The 21,305-nt window shown below is 44.7% G+C and overlaps 1 protein-coding gene across 1 annotated transcript; it reads right to left on the bottom strand.

Annotated features, from left to right (window-relative positions):
* Positions 1-951: 951 nt before the first annotated feature.
* Positions 952-11,638, bottom strand: LOC133959490 (Krueppel-like factor 15). The gene is made up of 3 exons (XM_062394599.1): positions 11,315-11,638; positions 8,276-9,687; positions 952-2,609 (listed from the first exon to the last, which is right to left on the bottom strand). Exons 2-3 carry the CDS (start codon positions 9,508-9,510, stop codon positions 2,441-2,443), a joined length of 1,404 nt encoding a protein of 467 aa, XP_062250583.1. The 5' UTR covers positions 9,511-9,687; positions 11,315-11,638; the 3' UTR covers positions 952-2,440.
* Positions 11,639-21,305: the final 9,667 nt, after the last annotated feature.

Genomic DNA, 21,305 nt, shown 5'->3' with positions numbered 1-21,305 from the left:
TGCCCATATTTTATAAAGTAGCTCATGACCAAACCAGATGCAGCCTCCTGTAAAGTGTGTTTGTGTGTGTGAGCAGTTGTCAAGTCAAATGCTTCCACACTGGGTTTGATGAATTATGAATCTGATTCATGGATTCAGCATCATGGGCGGTTAGGGGTTCAATGTCTTTGCAGAGGCTAAGTCAGCGACCTTGCAACATTAGATGTGTCAAGACACTCTGGTTCTCACAAGTATTGAGTGTGGGCATGTGCGTGTCAGCAGGGGTTCAAATGGGCTGGAGGTCTTAGTGCAAACCGTGTCCAATAACATGTATCTAAAGTGAAGCCAGTGTAAAAACAGTAATATGATGTGTCGTTTACAAACGGACCCTGGTTCAAGGGTGGTGTCAGACAGTGTTGTACAACAGAGCAACCGGAGCAGCCTGAGTAAGGTATGAAGAGTTTTCGAGATAGAAAACGTCGAACACATTTTTCTGCCAATGGGATTTTGGCCCCTGAGCAAAGCTTGGCAAGTTCCTGCAAATTTATAGCTCCACAGTTCACCTGGTTTTGTTTAATTCTCTTTGAACATCTGTGGTTCCCTGGTAACAGAGCAAACACTGCTGATGAGGACTGTGTTTTCTGTTTGAAAAGCTCCAGCAAAGCTCCTACATTGACTTGGAGTTTAACTTTTTTTTATAAAATTCCAATAAGAGTAACATTTACCTTTCAGTCAGCCAGCTCATGTGGACTGGGTTAGAATATCAATGTAGAAGCAGTACAAAGTTTGAAGTCTCGGCTGTGACCTCATCACTCCCCACAGAGAAACACCAAAATGTTGACATTGACATAAGATTAAATACATAATGTATTGAGTCCAACACAGGCAAAGTAGAGAAAACAGCACTGAGAGCAGTCAGTATAATACGACTTGACTCATAATGGTTGGTAAAGATGATGTAGACAATTTTTTGCTTCTTTTCACTTTTATTTGTAAATGCATCTTGGATAGGACAAAGAAAAAAATATATAATATATTCATATGTACTGAAATGTTAATTTATGTACACATTTAGGTTTAAACTAAAAATCTTCACAAGCACTCATTTGTTTTAAGATATGGTATCAGAATAATTTCTGTGTCTTTTCCCGGATGCAGCGATGGTCACTCCTGCATATTTACATACATTCATAGGATGCGATAAAACACCTGTGTTGGCACAAGCATTGACAATTCAAAAATTGAATGAAAGGAATGATGCCCTATGTGCCCCTGCATGGTTTCCCCTTAAATACATGAACTTCTATGGACGGCACCGTCACTCCCTTACATATTCACAGCGGGGTGTGCTACACGTAGAAAACAATATTTGACAGCATTTGGGGCATTTGACGGTGTGTCATGGCCTCGAGAAGGTGGTTTCTGACTACATTTCCCCAGAAGCTTTCCTCCTGGTAGTTCAGCTCCATGGTGTGTAGTGTGTACTCTGATGTCACCTCAGCTGAGGTGGAAGGCCTTCCAAGTTGCTCCATTAACAGATAAAGTGGAGCTGAGGCAGCTTTTGTGTCAAGTCGATAGAAAAATATTGTTCAAACACTGATGGCAGACTGAAATATTCAGTTCTGTGGCTGTGCACAGAGGGACACGGGCCACTGCATGAGACAATTTCACCAGTCACCTGATTAACATGTGGAAAACACTGAAAAGCCTGATTTTCAAAACCATTTGGCTCTGTCGTACAGTAAGGCCAGAAAATTGATAAAAATACAAGACCAGCATGTAGGTACATATGATAGCTTAATAAAAGGACAACAAAGAACACCTAACACTGATCAGAAGGCTGATTTGACAATCACTGTGCGCTTAGCCTTTGAGTTGTGTTTTACTTTTTGCATTTTTTGTGTTGCTGTGTCATTCTCACTCTTGAGTCTCAGCAGGTTTTCAAAGTTACCGTAAAAATGTAAGCAGAGTCAAAAGTAGGACAAGACCCCTCAGAGGCCTGAGAAGCCCAGAGAGAGTAATTCTGACTCTGATAGTAACTAATAGGGATCCCAGTGAACTTGAGTCACACTTCCTTTACATTGCATAATATGAGGAATGTGCAAGACATTGGCAGCCTTCAGGACGATAAAGGCAGTTGTTTTTATCCAGGTAGAGTGGACAGACAAGGCTACTACCAAGTCTACCACATAATCCAGACTGAATGTCTTATCTTCTGCTGGGGCAGGAGATAAAAACAGGACAAACATACCAACAGCGATAACATCCAGCTTAATACAGACCAGATGGTCAACTGTTTGGGCTTGTGGCTTTGATACAATAAATTAGAACAATCACAGATCTCTGAAATAAAAAGCAAGACACATTTCCACTCCCACACTGCTCATGTGGTTTATGTCTGTATGAGAGTGATCCAAGCATTCCCGGGGTTCCCAGAGATCCCAGTGACGCGAGCAGGGCCTCAGTTTGCTGCACGAACTGTCCGACTGCTTCGTGGAAAACGGTGGACTTTGATGTGTTTTGACAGGTGGTCGCTGCGGGCAAACTTCTTCTCACATACAGGACACTGGTAGGGTTTGACCCCTGAGTGGGACCGCCGGTGTCGGGACAGCTCATCCGACCGTGAAAACCTGGAAGAGAGAAAAGGAGGCGGTTCAATCCCCAGTCTGACCCATCTGCATGCCGAATTGTCCTTGGGCAAGATGCTGAACCCTGAATGGCCCCCCCATAGAATAATTAAGTGCTGCGAACAGATGCACTGTATGAATGTGTGTGTGAATGGTTGAATGTAAAACTGTACTGTAAAGAGCTTTGAGTGGTCGTCAAGACTAGAAAAGAGCTATATAAATACAAAACCATTTACTTTAACACTGAGAGCAGATGGTTTCACTTTGACCTTGGTCTTGTGACTTGGAATAACTCAATATTTAACCTGAAACCCAAGGATCAAAATGTATATCTTTAAGAAGTGGACAATAATTAAAACATTTTTGGCAAGGGATACTAATTCAAGTTAATTAAACAGCAGCTAATCATGTATCACAGGCAGGAGGGGAAGGTGTGTTTGCAGTTAACACCAATACTTTTATCCTATTTATGATTAGGTCCAGTGCATCAATGAAAGAAAAGAGAGAAGTAGCAGAAAAATAAAATGGCACATCATGCTCTACAGTGCTCTTATAGTTGGTTAACTGTTCATCACAGATTTACCTCTGCCTGATTGAATTAAGTTACAAATGTAGTTGTGACTTGATCACCAAACATATTGCATGAAAGGTTACTCTTGCAGTTTGTTCAGAACAACGAGCGAACACAATAGGCTAGAGACAGAAGGTTTGTGCTTCCTAATGCTAAGACAAGTATGATGCAGAATGTATAAAGCCATGGTCAGGTGGACTTCATTTCCAAAGCATATTGTTCAGGAGAGCATGAAAGAGCGATTCATATTTTAGTTTAAACGGCATCTCAAAATAACTATAACTATATTATCTGGCGTCTTTGTGCAAACTGGAAAAAGATAATATATGGATTAGGGTGAAAGTAGAAATAAAATAACCTTGTTTCCTTGGAATTTGATTTAAGTTGGAATTCTGCATGATGGGTATTAAATTATTTGACATCAGTTTTTGTCAAGGTTCTACTGGGGATCCTATTAAGGAAAGATATTCCAATATCCATCCATTATATAGTGTGTTCCTAAATGATGCAGCACACTTGTTTTGTTCATTCATCAAACAAAGTCTCTCCTGATAGAAATGTTGTTCTTTTCACATGGAAACTATTCATCATTACTCAGTTGCCCACAGAACATAATGCAAGAAGTGATAAAAAGCTTGATCTTTCCATCGCACTATTATTTTGTACTGCGTTCTGGCAACCTCTCTGATTTTCCTTAACAAGGACCCCTAATGACTGCAGTGGCCATTTCTCAGGAAGGCGATTCTACAGCATAATTTTCTTTTTCACGAGCAAGCATCACAGACTGATGCGACAAGTTGCTTGTAACTCGTGGACAAGCTAAACGTTGCAGCAGCAAGTTTGGCATGTGAGGAAAACGCTTCCGGACTGGAGCCACAGGGGTAACAGCTCCACGGCTTCTTCCCAGCAACCTGACTGACCCCAGCCACACTCTGCAGATGTTGCTCCACTGACCTGACAAGATGATGAAGATGATGAATTGATATGATTCCTCAGTGTAATTTAGCAACCACACATGGGGAGCTGCAGTAGAAACTTGCTGTACTCTCCATCATATGCAGATACAACAAGGTTACGGCTCAGAGCTGGAGTAAAGTGGCTGCAGTAATAGACATGATAAAGATACACAAAGCATCAGGCAATAGTTTATACAGGGAGACACAGCCAGTAATAACATTCTTATAGCACCCGAAACACCTACCCCATGCCTGCTAGTTCTTTTTCTCAAATAACTAACTGTATGGTTGGATCCCATGGGAAGCAGCACAAACATCATAGGATATATAAACTGTACTGTGGAGCGAGTAGCCAGCGTCATCACCGCAGGATGGATGTGGGATGAAATTTCATACATGAAAATAAAGAGGTTGCTGGCATAACCAACTGTTTTAAATCATGCACTGCTTTCCAGTAAGCCACGTGCATCCCAATCTGATCTACAAACTGATCCACGTAGTTTGTATGGATGGTCTCATTATGTTTAAGAGTAACACTACCACTGCCACTCTGAAGCCTGACATTCCAACATCTGGTTTGGATCTGTTGCTATGTAAGAGAACAAAACAATGACAGGATTTATAACGCTTCATCCGCTCTCAGTCCCAGCGGCATCGATTTAAAGCTGCTTGCTCTCTATTAAAGGGATTTGTTTCCATCTCATGTGAGCTAAAGTCTGAAATACTGTCTATAGATTTCTGCAGATTAAAAAGCATCCATAAAGGCAGACACTGCAGAGTGATCTGGAGAAGCAGGCAGGAGGGAAATTCATGTCAACTCACACAAAAGCACAAACACACACACATTAGCTCATCCAACGCTACCAACGGAGACCCTGGCTTCGTTCCTACAACAGTCAGCTTGAAGCAGTTGAGTAACAACACGTGGGCTTGATGATGTCCTGCTCGCTATCAAACAACCTGGGCACAACTTACGTTCTTATGCCTCCTGACGTTATGTTTTGTGGTTGTCTCTCCCTCCCTCCATCCCAGTCTCATGAACGCGATGGCACAAATATTGTGATGGAATTTGTCACTTTCAGATCAAACAAATTTGATTTTGGTGGTCAAATTTCATAAGAAAAGGTCCATGTGACCTAACAACATGCCCAGTGGCAGTTGGATTACGTCCGGAGAAGCACTATCACTCAAGGATGACATGATTAGAATTTGTTGGTCAAAAGTCACAATTCAAGGTCAATGTGATCTAATGACCCATTGTTGGACATAACTCAAGAATAAATTAACTTATTATGATTTAAAAGACTTATTTAACAGTTATTATTAATATGTTATTCTAAAACCGCTCCATAGTTCAACTTAGATAGAAAAAAGACAGATCCTCAATGAATCAACTGTAAATCACATTTTGTCCCAGTATCATTACAACTGCAACAGGAATAGTGTCATGACAAATCATCTTCTCATTTAGAGGCTGTAGCACAATACAAATCACTTCACAGAATGAGGGTCAATAACCAATATCTGTTCAGAATAATAGGGCACCATAAGCCCAGTAAATAAAGTTAATAATAATTCACTAGATCTAGTGGCAGAAACTTGGACTATGGGCAGAGAAGGTCTCTGGTTCGTCTCGGGTTCGACTCCACGGAGAGACAACAAAAGACGAACCTTGATTGATCTGTCCAAAAATCCAAGAGTCTCCCTACCCTGTCTAGTGCCCCTGAGCAAGGCACCTTACTCCCCCAACATCTGCTCCCGAGCGCCGTACATGGTCGCTCACTGCTCTGTGTGTCCTGCACACAGATGGGTTAAATGCAGAGGTTAAATTTACCTACCATTGCATGAGTTTGGTATAAATAAACATATCTTAATCTTTAAAAACATTATGAATCTTCCTGACCAATTAACCAATATTTACAAAATGGTAGGATCCTGATAAATGTTGTCTATGTATGACAATATTTAGAGCTAATCTAACCAGTAACATCATCCACTAAACATGAAATAAACATTTTAGGAAGTGGATCTTCTGATGTTATTATAGATTTAATTATACAGTAGCACAATCAGTTCATCTTTCCATCGGACCATTCCCTCCCTGTTCCTCCTCTATGTGTGGAAGCCTGACGGATCCCTCTCTTCCCTTTCATGCAGTATGGCCGCCTGGACGTTCCCAGTCCACAGTCATGGTTACTATTCAACACTTTTTGTTTGTTCGCTCCACTTCCTCACTCACCCCTTCAAGTGATTGTGTGCAAAACTGAAAATCTCACTTACACCCCCGGCTGCAAACTCTAGTCGCTTGCATCTCACAGACTTTTCCCAGCCTTTTTTCCCTTTGGCTGGCCCCCTCATTTAGCCCATCACATACAGTGAGTTATACACACACACACACACACACACACACACACACACACACACACACACACACACACACACACACACACAACTGGTTCTCACACACACGCTCACTTTCATCCAAACTAGATCCTGCCTTTTGTCTACAGACAAGAGCCCTTTGTTAGTTGGAGCACACAGCCTGGATTACTACCACACAGATTTCTCCGCTCATGTATTGGGACACACTTGTGCAGCATGACAAGAACAAGTGGCAGGTTGCCAGTTGGGTTCTATGGACCTACATCAATCTTTTATATGATATTTAATGATCAGCCAGTACCTGCATGCAAACAAGGGTTTATAAATAGCTGCACGCACATGTTTTTTCATTCTGATTGAAATCGTTCCTTTTGAAGATTTTGGGGGTAACTGTGAGCGATTTGTTAACTGGTGATTGATTCTGCATTTTATAGAAATAGCTGTGCTTCTTAATCTGCTATTATATCTTTTAGCACGTGTTATCAGTTTCCTGGAGAGTGGAGTAAGAGACATTAGCCAATATTGGCCTATCGCAGGTATCCTGTTGGCATGTATGTTGTTCGACATGAGCTGAAGAATATAAATATTATACATTTTTCATTTATATAATTGTGGCAAAATACAATATCAGTAGAAATCTGAACAAAAGGCTACAATGTAAAAGTGCATTCTATCCAGTCTCACTGACTGCCCTGATGTCAACTCAAGACATTTTAATGAGCAGACTTGTCTCACTGATGAAGATGCCCAAGTTGTCTCTCTGCCTCTTTCCAATGCACACAGCAGGTTCCAAAAAGATCTTGCTGCTATATAATTAGCAGACAAAAAATACACATACACGTGCACTCCGAATGCCCCAGCAATTGCACAGCTGTCGGGTCTCAACAGGAGGTTCCAGTATTGTGCCCATGTGACTCCAGCCCATATCATCTGTCCCAGATTTAGTTTACATCCTTAAAAAAATGGCACCCCAGCTATTCTTGCACATTCCAGATATCTTTCCCGCCTGAGAAGAAGTGTGACTGCGCACCCAAGTCCACCTCCTTACATTATCGCAAGTAACACTCACAAGGCTGCATGACAGCTGCCAAGAGCTCTTCAGCTCTGGTGCTTAGTAAAAAGAGAGGCAGGGCTTTTTCTTGGCTTTTCTATCAAAGACCCTTGAATAACTTTTATGTTTCTTCATCATTGCTGAAACATGAAATAGACACGCCACAGACAGAAGGACAGGAAAGTCTTCCATATTAACACTAATGACATTCATGTTAACTAGTGGATTTTGTGTGGGTGTGTGTGTTTGTGTCTCGGGGAAAGGAGCTAATGTCCCTCAATGTCACAGGTCAGTTCAAGAGTCAGTTAAATTCTGCACTAGCAACATGACACTTTGCACAACATATACACATGTCCCCTGACATATATTACTGCTGCCGCCAGATAGGACATGCCAAGTAATGGGGGTTAAGACCCTTTTAAACAGGGGTTTAAAACTGCTTACTGGTGTTATTGCTCAGTTCTGTGAATAAACAAATCTTAAACAAACTTTTTATAACCAGTCATAAATATGAGTCAATCACCTATTGTAATCTTCTTAGATAACAAACACATAAACATTAAAAGCTGCGTGGATGGGTTGTGGATGGGCAGATATCAATGTGTCTGTGAGGTGAATGTTTAATTTTGTCAAACAGTGGCCTGCATGTTAAGACCTATGTAGAAACACATTCAATCACTCAGTTCACACTTCCCTCCACAGTACCCACCTCCATCCACAGCCCTGCCAGTTGCAGGCGAAAGGCTTTTCCCCTGTGTGCCTCCTCAGGTGTGCCTTGAGGTGGCTACTCTTGGTGTACATCTTGGTGCAGCCAGGAAAGGTGCATTTGTGCATTTTGATGAGATCTGCCACTGGATTCTTCTGGAACTTCTGACCTCCAACAAGAATCCCCGAACCCTGGCTGGCTGAGCAATCCCCAAGCCCCAGAGGCTTGGCTGCGATTGGGACAGGAGCAATGCGTACAAACTTGGAGGAGATGTTAAAGTTAGGTGATGGCACGATGTGGGGCACCAGCGCAAATGTCTGACCTTGGATGTTGACTAGCAACTGTGCAATTTTTATGTCTGTTGCTGGGAGAGGCTGTGTTGGCTCTGCTACTGGGGCAAGAGGTACCACTGTCGGCTCCTGCTTGATTTGAAGGGGATGAATCTGTAGGACGACCGGCATTCCACTGTCCCCTGATAAAGGTTTCTTGACTTGTGTATTCTTGGTCCCAGTTCTGGATTCATGTGTGGGGTTTACTAATGTAGCTTTGGTCTCACTGGAGGCACCAGTGGCCAGGTCAGTGTTGCTGGAGGTTGGGACAGTTTGGTCTGAATACTTTGTCTCTGATTCTACCTTATAATCAGAGGATGCCTCCCTGCACCACTCCAGACCAACGTCTAGACCAAGAGCTTCCTCCAGTCCCACTCCCAACTCTGAGCAACCCTCTCGGATCTCCTGCTTCATTGTCACCACATCCATATTCTCCTCCAGGAATTCTTCAATTTCTTCAAGAGTGGGCTGAAAGGACCCTACAAGTCGTTCTTCTGTCTTCACATTGGACCAGTTGAGAAAATCTAAATGTTCCTCCTTCACAGGCTCACATTTGGAAGGCTCATCTCTCCTTGAGTCCCACAGCAGAGTGGATAAAGGTAAAGGTGTCACAGACCCTGCCGGGACACTGTTGGCACCTCCTAAAGAGGCTAGGGACAGCAGGTGGTCCAGGATGCTATCCTGGCTCTCAGCACTGGAGTTGCTGCCATAGCTTGAGCTGAGCAATTGGGAGTCTGGGCTGGAGCAGGAACGAGGGCTGGACGATTCGCTCAGGTCGTCCTCCGAAAGCGGTGACGGCATGACCTGGTAGGACCCCAGGACTGTCACCATGTCAGACAGCCAGTAGGTTGGTGGAGAGCCACTGTGAGGAAGAAAAATCTCCTTGCTCACGGGGAAGTTATCTACCATTCCTGGCTAGTGCCAAACCTCAGTTTTGTGTTGGATTCAGAGAAAGTCAGAGCCAAACACACCCAGGTCACCAAGGTCACTTTTCCCAAATGTGTGGATAGTGAAACACCTGGCGTTCTCTCTCAGAGTGGAAAAAGTAACGAAACAATCCAAGGTCTCCAGTCAGGATACACTTCTCTAAATAAAAAAAACACAGAAAGAAAGAAATCTGTTAATCTTGATCCCACAAGTGCTTGCTGCTAAAATGTTAAATATGGCCTGACCTAAAAGAAGAGTCACCTTGAACAGTTAACCGTTGAATTGCTTGACCCCTCATTGAGGATATATGAGCTATGGATAGTCTAACAAAAGTGATGTTCTCAAAATGACAATATTGAGGTAAAATATTTAGCACTATTTCATCTATATTTCCCTAGTTTTGTATGTCCACAACTCCACACCTGAAAGATCTGCACCCAATATCCCTCTGCTATGAGAGAAATTCTCTGTCTTGCTTTTATTTATTGAAACAATCACATTTGTTTTGGATCTTTGGCAGCACCCACCACGTGATGCAGTTATGTTGCCCACTGCGATTTGAGAGAGTAGGTAAAAGACATGCAGCTTGGAGATTTCCATAGTGAAGAGGATATTGAAAACGAGTGGTCAAAAGCAGAAGAGGAGGAGAATGCATCTGAAATTGTCAACATATGACAGCCAGACTAGGTCCGACTAATAATACATCAATAGAGACTTTAGTTTACTTTCCTATCACACGATTCAAAAGTTTTATTCACTGCATGTTACCTAAAGTCGTCTTCTTTTCTAATAGAAGTGATTTTCTTTTAATATTGTTTAGCTTCATACTTTTTAATCTCCTTGTTATTTGTGTCTGGATGTTATCTTCTTTATGGTGGCCAGTTTACATTTCTTAAAGATCAGTAGTTTATATTTGTCTATAGAAATCTTCTTCCACTTCATCGCAATTTGATGATGTCTTACTCTGGAATTCATAGGTTATTTTTCAGAGAGAGTCGGTCATACCCCCCTCCCTTATCCACCCTCCCGCTTCCTCCCCCCTTTCCAGGGGCCCCTACATGGTCTCAGTGACCGAGAGTAAACCCAGGCTGAGGGGGAGAAAAAAACACTGTCAACACTATTATCAGAAAACACGCATGGGGCAGTAGGCAGCAGTGTGCTGCACAGATCAGCCGCCAGTACGGGACAATTACAGAGCATTACAGCAGCCACGTCACCAAGAGAGAAATATGTGGGTGCAGAATGCAGGTTGGGCCACATGTGTTGTGTTTTTTTCTTCCGATGGTCATGGACAAGTTATCTTTTTATTATTCAAACGTGTATTTAAAAAACTTATAAGTACAACTTATAAATCATCTATGCCGGTTCATCTCAACAAAATATGATCTACCTATGTTTGGAAAACAACAACAACAATTACATAACAGTGCTCTGCTCCAGCGGCCACGTTTCTCAGGCAGCGTGGATCAGCAGCTCCGAGAGCCAAACTCGGTTCATTCATTTACATCGTGTCGTTAATCTTCTGCACAGCCACATGAGAGTCTCCAGTGGAGCCACTGAACCGCTGGCTGCACACTGACCGAGCCCCGTGTGGTCCTGACCGTGCGCTGAGCTCCGGCCGAGCGTCTTAACGCACGGCGGGTTGGCGCTCGTCTCCGCTCTCAACGTAAACATGTTTTCGTCCAGGCTGCTGCAGCTGCTGCAGCACGGGCTGTGGCACGGAGAGGAAACACGCGCACGCTGCAGCCCGGAGCCGCGAAAGGGGAGAATAAAGCTCTGCACTCACCTCACAGCAAATACATTCCCAGTGCAAAAGGCGCGGGGGGCTTGTTTATATCCGCAGTGTGTAACCGGAGCAGGATTTAACCTTGAGGCTCTCCATGCAGCAGCAGCAGCGTACGTCTGGACTGATCGCTCACCGAGTTGTACTATATGACCGTCACATGACTGCCAGTGTGCTCCTGAGGTGCTGTAGTGAGAAATGAGGTGCTGCTGCTACTGAAGGCTCGTCCCCGCTCCGCAGCCTCATTGGACGGCCGTGTTGGGATGGAGGCGGGTCGTCCGGTCTGTCAGTCTCACTGACGCTGCGCTGCGTGGAACAACATGTGGGCCGCACAGTTGTGACCTGTCAGCACCACAGACAACAAGCGCACAGGACGGTGCCAGGAATCCCTGTTTGATCATGTGGAGGATCCCAGTCTGAAACAGATCAGATTCATATTCAGATTTTATCTTAAGGATTCTGTAGATTAAGCATAGTCTTAAATCGAGGTAGTTTTTTTTTTCAGTTGATAAAGCTAAAAAACAAACCACATATAGATGACATAAAAAAAAAAAAAAAATAGTACAAGCTGGGAAAAGGGGAGACTGGGGCTTATTTGTTGTCTCTAATAAAACAATATTGATTGATGTCTGGACTCAAGTCCAACTGGGCAAGTCAGAGTCCCATCACTAAAATCACACACACACACACAGATCACAGATAAGATGAGTCCCGAAACGGGGAAATCTGCTGTGTTACAGCATGAGGACAGTCCAAAACTAGACATCAGTAAACATTATAATAAGTAAACATGCAATACAACCGCAAGAAAATATAACAATACAATATACTGAGACCACACTGAGGGGCACAAGGAACTCACCGCTTGGGGATTTTCTATATTTTTCTTCTATATTTTGTAATCTACTTATTTTGTTTTCATTTTATACTGATATGGACCTAGAAATCTGAAATAAAGCTCCATTAAACAAACTGAATTATGGCATTTCAATATTTTGATTCAATTATTTAGTTTCATGACAACCGGGCTGAAGGTGATGTTATATGATCAAAAGCTCCGGATCTACCACCCAAAGGACCTTGTGGTGAGGCAAGATCAAGAATGACAGAAATCCTTCCTCAAATTTCTCCACTGTTCTTTACTGACAGGAAGTGTTTCAGAGGCGTCAGGTCGTTCTTGAACATGCAGTCGCTCCGACATTTTTAGAGACATGTGATGGCCAGGAGAGAGAGAGTAATAGAGATAGTTATTTTGGGAAGGGCAGCTGCTCTTAGTGTAGGTGTATAAACACAGTTGACTCAGAGGTGGCAGACTTTTACTTCTCCACCTTTCCACATTTTATCACCTGTGAAGCCATATTCTAAATGATTCCATCTCTCCATGCTCATTATGTAAGTGTTTAATGGAAAGTCTATTTCTGTTCCAATGGGGTTTTGTTCTGAGACTGTATTACTGTTGAGAAAAGAATAGTGCTGACATGGTGACATGGTTTAAATAAACATCACCTACAGTAACAAACAGCTGTTTCACATGGAAACATTTATCTCATTAAACCACATCAAGTACAAAGTAACATATTCAGCAGTGATATTATTCTGGCAGCAATGTGCATTTTGACTTCTGGGGCCTTCATACTACTGGCCTTCTTAGATTCAGTTAAGTATATTCTTTATTAAGCTTCTCTATTAAATTGCTATTGTAACTGCTGTCTTAGGTTAACTAGATTGATAGTTTCAACGGTTTGGTCTCTGCCAACATTTCTGCAACAACACGGTCCTGTAGATTCATGCTGTACAACATCAGGAGAATACGCCCCCTTCTCACTCAGAAGGCGGTGCAGGTTCTGGTCCAGGCTTTGATCATCTCACGTCTAGATTACTGTAACTCGCTCCTGGCAGGTCTACCTGCTACTGCCATCCGACCTTTGCAGCTCATCCAGAATGCAGCAGCTCGACTGGTTTTTAACCAACCTAAATTCACTCACACTACTCCTCTCCTCCGCTCCCTTCACTGGTTACCAGTGGCTGCTCGCATCCGGTTCAAAACACTAGTACTTGCGTACCATGCTGTGAACGGATCCGGGCCAGTCTACATCCAGGACATGGTCAAACGTTACACCCCACCCAGTTCACTCCGCTCTGCTTCGGCCAATCAGCTCGTTGCTCCCTCACTGCGAGCTAAACAATCATCAAAAACACGACTGTTTTCCGTCCTGGCTCCTAAATGGTGGAATGAGCTCCCCATTGACATCCGGACATCAGAAAGTCTACACATCTTCCGCCGAAAACTAAAAACATACCTCTTCCGACTTTACCTTGAATAAAAAAAAAAACAAAAAAAAAAAACTAACAACTTTTTGAAACTAACACTTTAGTAGCACTTAAATGGCACTTACTTATAGCACTTTGTAGTTTTGCTTTATTTGAAGAAATTGTATTTTCTTGATTCTTGTCGTCCTTGGTATGTACCCTCGGGTTTAAATGCACTTATTGTTAGTCGCTTTGGATAAAAGCGTCAGCTAAAGGAAATGTAATGTAATGTAATGTAAAGCAATATGTTGTTATAGTAATGTTATAGTAATTTATTCAAGTATTCTTCTAGTTTAGAGTATTTTGGAGGGAAACAGATTTAGTTTACATGTGACGTATAATGCATCCTTATATTAAACTACCCGATACAAAATAAAAGTAGCTCTACTTCTGCCAGTTCCATCATCAAAATGCTGCTAAATGTTAATATAGTGACAATAATCTAATATGATGTGTGCATATAACATTCTGCATGATGAGTACTCTTGCTTGAGACAAAATGACTGGTATTCGAGAACACTTCTGTGTGTTCACTTAAATTTAAATTTAAAAAATGACTAATTTGTGCCCGATTTTTTGCTACTATTTTTTTTTTGCTCATTAATTGACATTTGGCCTCTTGGGTGCGGCAGAAAAAAACTGTTAACATTAACACTCATTAATCATGTCTCAGCCACTGGATTGGAGTTACCCTTCTATGAGCTCTGCTTTGGTCTCCACCAGCCTCTTGCAGCTGGAAGAAATATTGAAGAGAGCGCTGGAGCAGGCTGAAATGCTCTGCAGGGCTAAGGGGAACTCCACAGTCGTAATTGTCTGTGCAAACCTGATTCTTTTCCTTCCAGATGTTGTTCTTGTTCCTCTTTAATAAGTTGAAAATGATATCAAACTCAAGCATTTTCCTCTTAAATGTTCCTGTTCCTTGAATAGAAAGATCCTGCGTTACATCAGCTGCAGGTCTCAGCAACCAGACGTGTCTTGTGTTAAACTGGTTTATTTGTGATATCTTTCAGATCTAGTGTGCTTTGTCTTCTTCAATTTGTCACTGAAATGCCCCAAAAATGTGAGGACACAGTCGCACACATCTCGTACAGTGTGTGGCATTCAGCAATAATCACAGTGGTTCCTACTGAGGATATAAAGCTCTGAACTAACCTCACAAATGTGCTGGAATTTCAATAAAATGGTCGAGGGATTTCCCAAAATAGCAGGGCCCTGCCATTTTCAGCAAACATGACTGCAACAGGAGGAGGCAGTGTATGTTAAACTGTGATTAATACACAGTTATTCCAGCCGCAGGACGGAGCATGTGAAACAAACAATAGCATGTGTGTGTGTGTTCATGCAGAAACACGTAATCAAAACAATGTGTTTCACTTTTTTTTTTTATTTTGGCCTCTTTGCCTTCATTAGACAGTGAAAGTAGGAGAAGGTGGGATGGGAGTTACATGGAGTACAATTTGAGCCCCCCACCCTGCCAACCCCCCCTCAGACAGTTTCCTCCTGTTCCCTCTGACCTCACACTATCTCCAGTGAGGTATAAAGTAAAGGGCTTGACCAGGCTCGGCAAGGGGCCTTTACAGAACATGTTGCAGTAACTGGATGTTATTAGACCTACCATGTTGTGCAACAGGCAGAGCAGCATATCTGGCTGATCCCACTTGACCTCTTAATCCAGCCATCAAATATCTGGAGCCCCGAGACTGTCTCTGCAGGAGGGGGGGGGGGGGGGGCTGGCTCACAGATTACAGGCTTGGTCCAGGGGGATGGAAATGCCGTTGATTCAAGGACTAGTCACTTTGCCCTACTTCCTCCTCTCCGTCTCGGTCTCACCAGGGATGTGTACAAGCTCTGTAGTTCACATGGTTGATGTCATACTTTCTCTCCTGAGCTTTATTTATTAATTATGCCCAAAGTAAACACTGAATTTGGTAAGCACTATTTTAAGTTCGCTGCACCTGCTGCTTGGAATGTACTGCAAAAAACTCTAAAGTTAAAGGAGCTCATAAACCTTGAAACTTTGAAGACTCGTGTGAGAGAAATTGGAGCGGCTTCATTACGCACTTGTTCTTTTGTTTTGGTGGGAATCCGGAGCTTTAGTCCTGTTGCCTTATCTTAAGGGAACAGGGAACTTATCTTATTTGTTCTGTGTTATGTGATTTGTGTGTGTCTTGTGACTGTTGACATTTTGTATGCTGCTGTCTTGGCCAGGCTTCCCTTGGAAAAGAGGTCATTGTATCTCAACGGGACCGACCTGGTTAAATAAAGGCAAATAAAAAAAATTAAAAAAAACTGTCAGTGATTTATTCACCAAGCAGCAGTCACATATAAGTTCAGTGCAATAAACTGCTCCCACTGAGTAACATGAGAAACCTGATTCCACCATAAACTTTAGATTGTAATTGTCTTCTTTTGCTTTTCTCCTCTTTGGATGTTTCTTTATGCAATATGCTGTTTAACCACAGCTAAGGTTTACAGATCAGGAAATTCTAAATGAATGGTGGCTGGAATCCAACCGGCTGTTTGGATTTCATGGTGCTGGTAAAATACATGCTGCCTTCACCGGGACACATTACAGTTTTTTTCAGTCGCTAACAAGCGTTTTTCTAAACAGTAGTCACATTTTCAAAACTCTAAACACGATTAGCACAACATCGGTCCTTTGTGGCCATACCATTCACACATTTCATGTTGTTTTCACACAATATGCAGTCAGTGAACGCATTTATATAATGCTTACATTTTCTTAACAGACAAGCTATACCTCCAAACAAAATTATGGATTGTTTTTGTATTATTTACAAATGTTAACACACAACATCCCACAATTGCAAACACAATATTCCAAACCTTAGATACAGTATAAAAACCTCTGCTTCTGTAATACAGTAATATCAGTTCTAAAACAATATATCTCAGCTGATAATAAACAAACAATTGAATAATTGACACACAGCTGATGTATGTTGGGTATATTGGGTCAACCACAGCTGATTCCACTCTGGCTTAGAATCAATGGCATTACTAAAAGGAGGACTTTGAGGAGTGATGTTTTTGGAAACAGAAACCGAAAAAGATGTCTGGATGAGGAAGAGTTAGAGCAAGGGGCCCAGGGAGAAGAGCAGGCCCAGTGAGAGGAGCAGTGAGAGGTGTAGTAGTGAGAGGAGCAGGAGTAGTGAGAGGAGCAGGAGAAGTGAGAGGAGCAGGAGTAGTGAGAGGAGCAGGAGAAGTGAGAGGAGCAGGAGTAGTGAGAGGTGCAGGAGAAGTGAGAGGAGCAGGAGTAGTGAGAGGAGCAGGAGTAGTGAGAGGAGCAGGAGTAGTGAGAGGAGCAGGAGAAGTGAGAGGAGCAGGTCCAGGGAGAAGAGCAGGCCTAAGGAGAGGGCAAGTTAGAGGTATAAGAATGCGTGGTGGTGGCATTCTAAGGGCTACAAGGGCAGTGGTGAGTGATGGAATTCGTGCCACTATCATTGAACATGTGATAAACCACGGTCTTTCACTAAGGGAGGCTGGTGAAAGAGTACAGCCCAATTTGGGGCGGTCAACGGTTGCGTCAATTATACGCATCTTTCAACAAACCAACAGGTAAGTTTGCATTTTACATGGATTGTTTCTATTCTCACTTGACATGTCAATGAGGCCATACAGTAATGCATATGTTGATTTTTTTTGTCCCTCAAAAGAATGCAACGTCTTCCTCCCTCTGGGGGAAGAGGGAGGAAACACTTACATAATGAGCATGGAGAGATGGAATCATTTAGAATATTGTTTCTATTCTCACTTGACATGTCAATGAGGCCATACAGTAATGCATATGTTGATTTTTTTTGTTCCTCAAAAGAATGCAACGTCTTCCTCCCTCTGGGGGAAGAGGTAAGCTCCTTAATCATCAACAAGAGCTTGCCATAGTAGATATGGTTGTTGCAAATAACGCAATTAAACTGCATGAGATTCAAAGGTTCAAAAAAACCTCAATGAATAACGAAAAAAGAGGAGATGTGACCCGGCCCGGAGGAAGCCCGGGGCCCCCGTCTGGAGCTAGGCCCAGACGGAGGGCTCGATGGCGAGCGCCTGGTGGCCGGGTTTGCCACGGAGCCTGGTCGGGCATAGCCCGAACAAACTACGTTGCACCCCCCCTCTCTTCATCCCATGGGCCCACCACCTGTGGGAAGACCCGTTGGGGTCGGGTGCGCAGCCACATGGGTGGCAGCGAAGTTCAGGGGTCTCGAAGGACCAGACCCGGGCGGCAGAAGCTGGCTCTGGGGACGTGGAACGTCACCTCGCTGTGGGGAAAGGAACCGGAGCTTGTGAGGGAGGTGGAGCGCTATCAGTTAGATCTGGTGGGGCTTACCTCCACGCACAGTCTCAGCTCTGGTACCGTACTCCTGGATAAGGGTTGGACTCTATTCTTCTCCGGAGTTGCCGAGGGTGTGAGGCGCCGGGCGGGTGTGGGGATACTCATAAATCCCCGGCTGAGCGCCGCGGTGTTGGAGTTTACCCCGGTAGACGAGAGGGTCGCCTCCCTGCGCCTAAGGGTTGTAGGGGGGAAAACTCTGACTGTTGTTTGTGCGTATGCACCAAACAGCAGCTCAGAGTACTCGGCCTTCTTGGAGACCCTGAATGGAGTCCTGTATGGGGCTCCAGTAGGGGACTCCGTAGTTCTGCTGGGTGACTTCAACGCCCACGTGGGCAACGATGGAGACACCTGGAGAGGCGTGGTGGGGAGGAACGGCCTCCCTGATCTAAACCCGAGCGGTCGTATTGGACTTCTGTGCTAGTCATGGATTATCCATAACAAACACCATGTTCGAACATAAGGGTGCTCATAAGTGTACCTGGTACCAGAGAACCCTAGGCCGAAGATCAATGATCGATTTTGTGATTGTGTCATCTGATCTGAGGCCACATGTTTTGGACACTCAGGTAAAGAGAGGGGCGGAACTGTCAACCGACCACCATCTGGTTGTGAGTTGGATCAGGTTATGGGGGAAATTTCCGGATAGACCTGGTAAGCCCAAACGAGTAGTGCGGGTGAACTGGGAACGTCTGGAGGAGGCCCCCGTCCTAGGTATCTTCAACTCACACCTCCGGCGGAGTTTTTCTGGCATTCCTGTGGAGGTTGGGGGCATTGAGCCAGAGTGGGCGGTGTTCAAAGCCTCCATTGCTGAAGCTGCGGTGGCTAGCTGTGGCCTCAGGGTCTTAGGCTCCTCAAGGGGCGGTAACCCTCGGACACCGTGGTGGACACCGGTGGTCAGGGAAGCCGTCCGATTGAAGAAGGAGGCCTTCCAGGATATGATATCCTGGAGGACTCCGGACTCGGTTGCAGGGTACCAACAGGCCCGAAGGGCTGCAGCTGCTGCCGTGTCGGAGGCTAAGCAGCGGGTGTGGGAGAAGTTCGGAGAGGCCATGGAGAAGGACTTTCGGTCGGCACCAAAGTGTTTCTGGAAGACTATCCGGCACCTCAGGAGGGGGAAACGGGGAACCATCCAAGCTGTGTACAGTAAGGATGGGACTCTGTTGACCTCAACTGAGGAGGTCGCCGGACGTTGGAAGGAACACTTTGAGGAACTCCTGAATCCGAATACCACGCCCTCTATGTTGGAGGCAGAGCTCGAGGTTGATGGTGTTTCGTCGTCAATTTCCCTGGTGGAGGTCACTGAGGTAGTCAAACATCTCCGCAGTGGCAAAGCCCCAGGGATTGATGAGATCCAGCCAGAAATGCTAAAGGCTCTGGGTGTTGAGGGGCTGTCATGGTTGACATGCCTATTCAACATCGCGTGGGAGTCGGGTACAGTGCCAAAGGAGTGGCAAACCGGGGTGGTGGTTCCCCTGTTCAAAAAGGGGGACCAGAGAGTGTGTACCAATTACCGGGGTATCACACTTCTCAGCCTCCCTGGTAAAGTCTACTCCAAGGTGCTGGAAAGGAGGGTTCGGCCGATCGTCGAATCTCAGATTGAAGAGGAGAACAATGCGGTTTTCGCCCCGGACGTGGAACTACGGACCAGCTCTTCACTCTCGCAAGGATCCTGGAGGGGGCCTGGGAGTATGCCCATCCGGTCCACTTGTGTTTTGTGGATCTGGAGAAGGCGTATGACCGGGTCCCCCGGGAGAAACTGTGGGGGTGCTGCGGGAGTATGGGGTAAGGGGGTCTCTCCTCAGGGCCATCCAATCTCTGTACTCCCAAAGCGAGAGCTGTGTTCGGGTCCTCGGCAGCCAGTCAGTTTCGTTCTCAGTGGGTGCTGGTCTCCGCCAGGGCTGTGCCTTGTCACCAATCCTGTTTGTGATATACATGGACAGGATATCGAGGCGTAGTCGTGGTGGGGAGGGGTTGCAGTTCGGTGGTCTGAGGATCTCGTCACTGCTTTTTGCGGATGATGTGGTCCTCATTGGATCATCGGCCGCTAAGTCTGAGGCCATGACTCTTAGCAGGAAACCGATGGATTGCTTACTCCGGGTAGGAAATGAGTCCTTAGCCCAAGTGAAGGAGTTCAAGTACCTCGGGGTCTTCTTCGCGAGTGAGGGTACTATGGAGCGTGAGATTGGCCGGAGAATCGGAGCAGCGGGGGCGGTATTGCGTTCGCTTTACCGCACCGTTGTAACGAAAAGAGAGCTGAGCCGCAAGGCAAAGCTCTCGATCTACCGGTCGATCTTCGTTCCTATCCTCACCTATGGTCATGAGGGCTGGGTGATGACCGAAAGGACGAGATCGCGGGTACAAGCGGCCAAGATGAGTTTTCTCAGAAAGGTGGCTGGCGTCTCCCTTAGGGATAGGGTGAGAAGCTCAGTCATCCGTGAGGAACTCGGATTAGAGCCGCTGCTCCTTTACTTAGAAAGGAGTCAGCTGAGGTGGTTCGGGCATCTGGTAAGGATGCCCACTGGGCGCCTCCCTTGGGAGGTTTTCCAGGCACGTCCAGTGGGGAGGAGACCTCGGGGAAGACCCAGGACTAGGTGGAGAGATTATATCTCAACACTGGCCTGGGAACGCCTCAGGATCCCCCCCGTCAGAGCTGGTCAATGTGGCCCGGGAAAGGGAAGTCTGGGGCCCCCTGCTTGAGCTGCTCCCCCCGCGACCTGACCCCGGATAAGCGGATGACGATGAGTGAGTGAGTGAGAGTGAGTGACTGAGATTCAAAGCAGAATTTTGGAGGACCAAGAGATATTTCACGATATCAATAGCATCAGCCTCGCAACCATTATGCGGACATTGTCCAAACACAGAGTGCGGATGAAACAGCTCTACACTGTTCCCTTTGAGAGGAACACTGAGCGAGTCAAGGTGCTACGACAACAATATGTCCAGGTATAGTGTGTATATTCAATTCAATGTACAGTTCTATAAGCTTTGCACTTTTCAAGTAGGCAACCTACTCAGTAATAGGTTACAGTACTGTATGGTATATAGTACTACAATGGCATGATTTACTTACATTTTGTTTCAGAGAGTTATGGAATTGGAGGCCAACCAGGCCCCTCATGAATTCGTATACGTGGATGAGGCAGGATTTAATCTGGCCAAAAGGCGTCGACGTGGAAGAAATGTCATTGGAAAAAGGGCCACAGTTGATGATCCTGGACAGAGAGGGGAAAATATCACTATGTGTGCGGCAATTTCAAATGCAGGATCACTCCTCCACAAATGTCAGGTTGGACCTCACAACACCGAGCGCCTCCTTGCTTTTCTTGATGATCT

The sequence above is a fragment of the Platichthys flesus genome, chromosome 2 (assembly GCF_949316205.1).
Source record: "Platichthys flesus chromosome 2, fPlaFle2.1, whole genome shotgun sequence".
Taxonomy (NCBI): domain Eukaryota; kingdom Metazoa; phylum Chordata; class Actinopteri; order Pleuronectiformes; family Pleuronectidae; genus Platichthys; species Platichthys flesus.
Note: the sequence above shows the minus strand (reverse complement) of the source record. Positions and strands in the feature narration are given on the sequence as shown.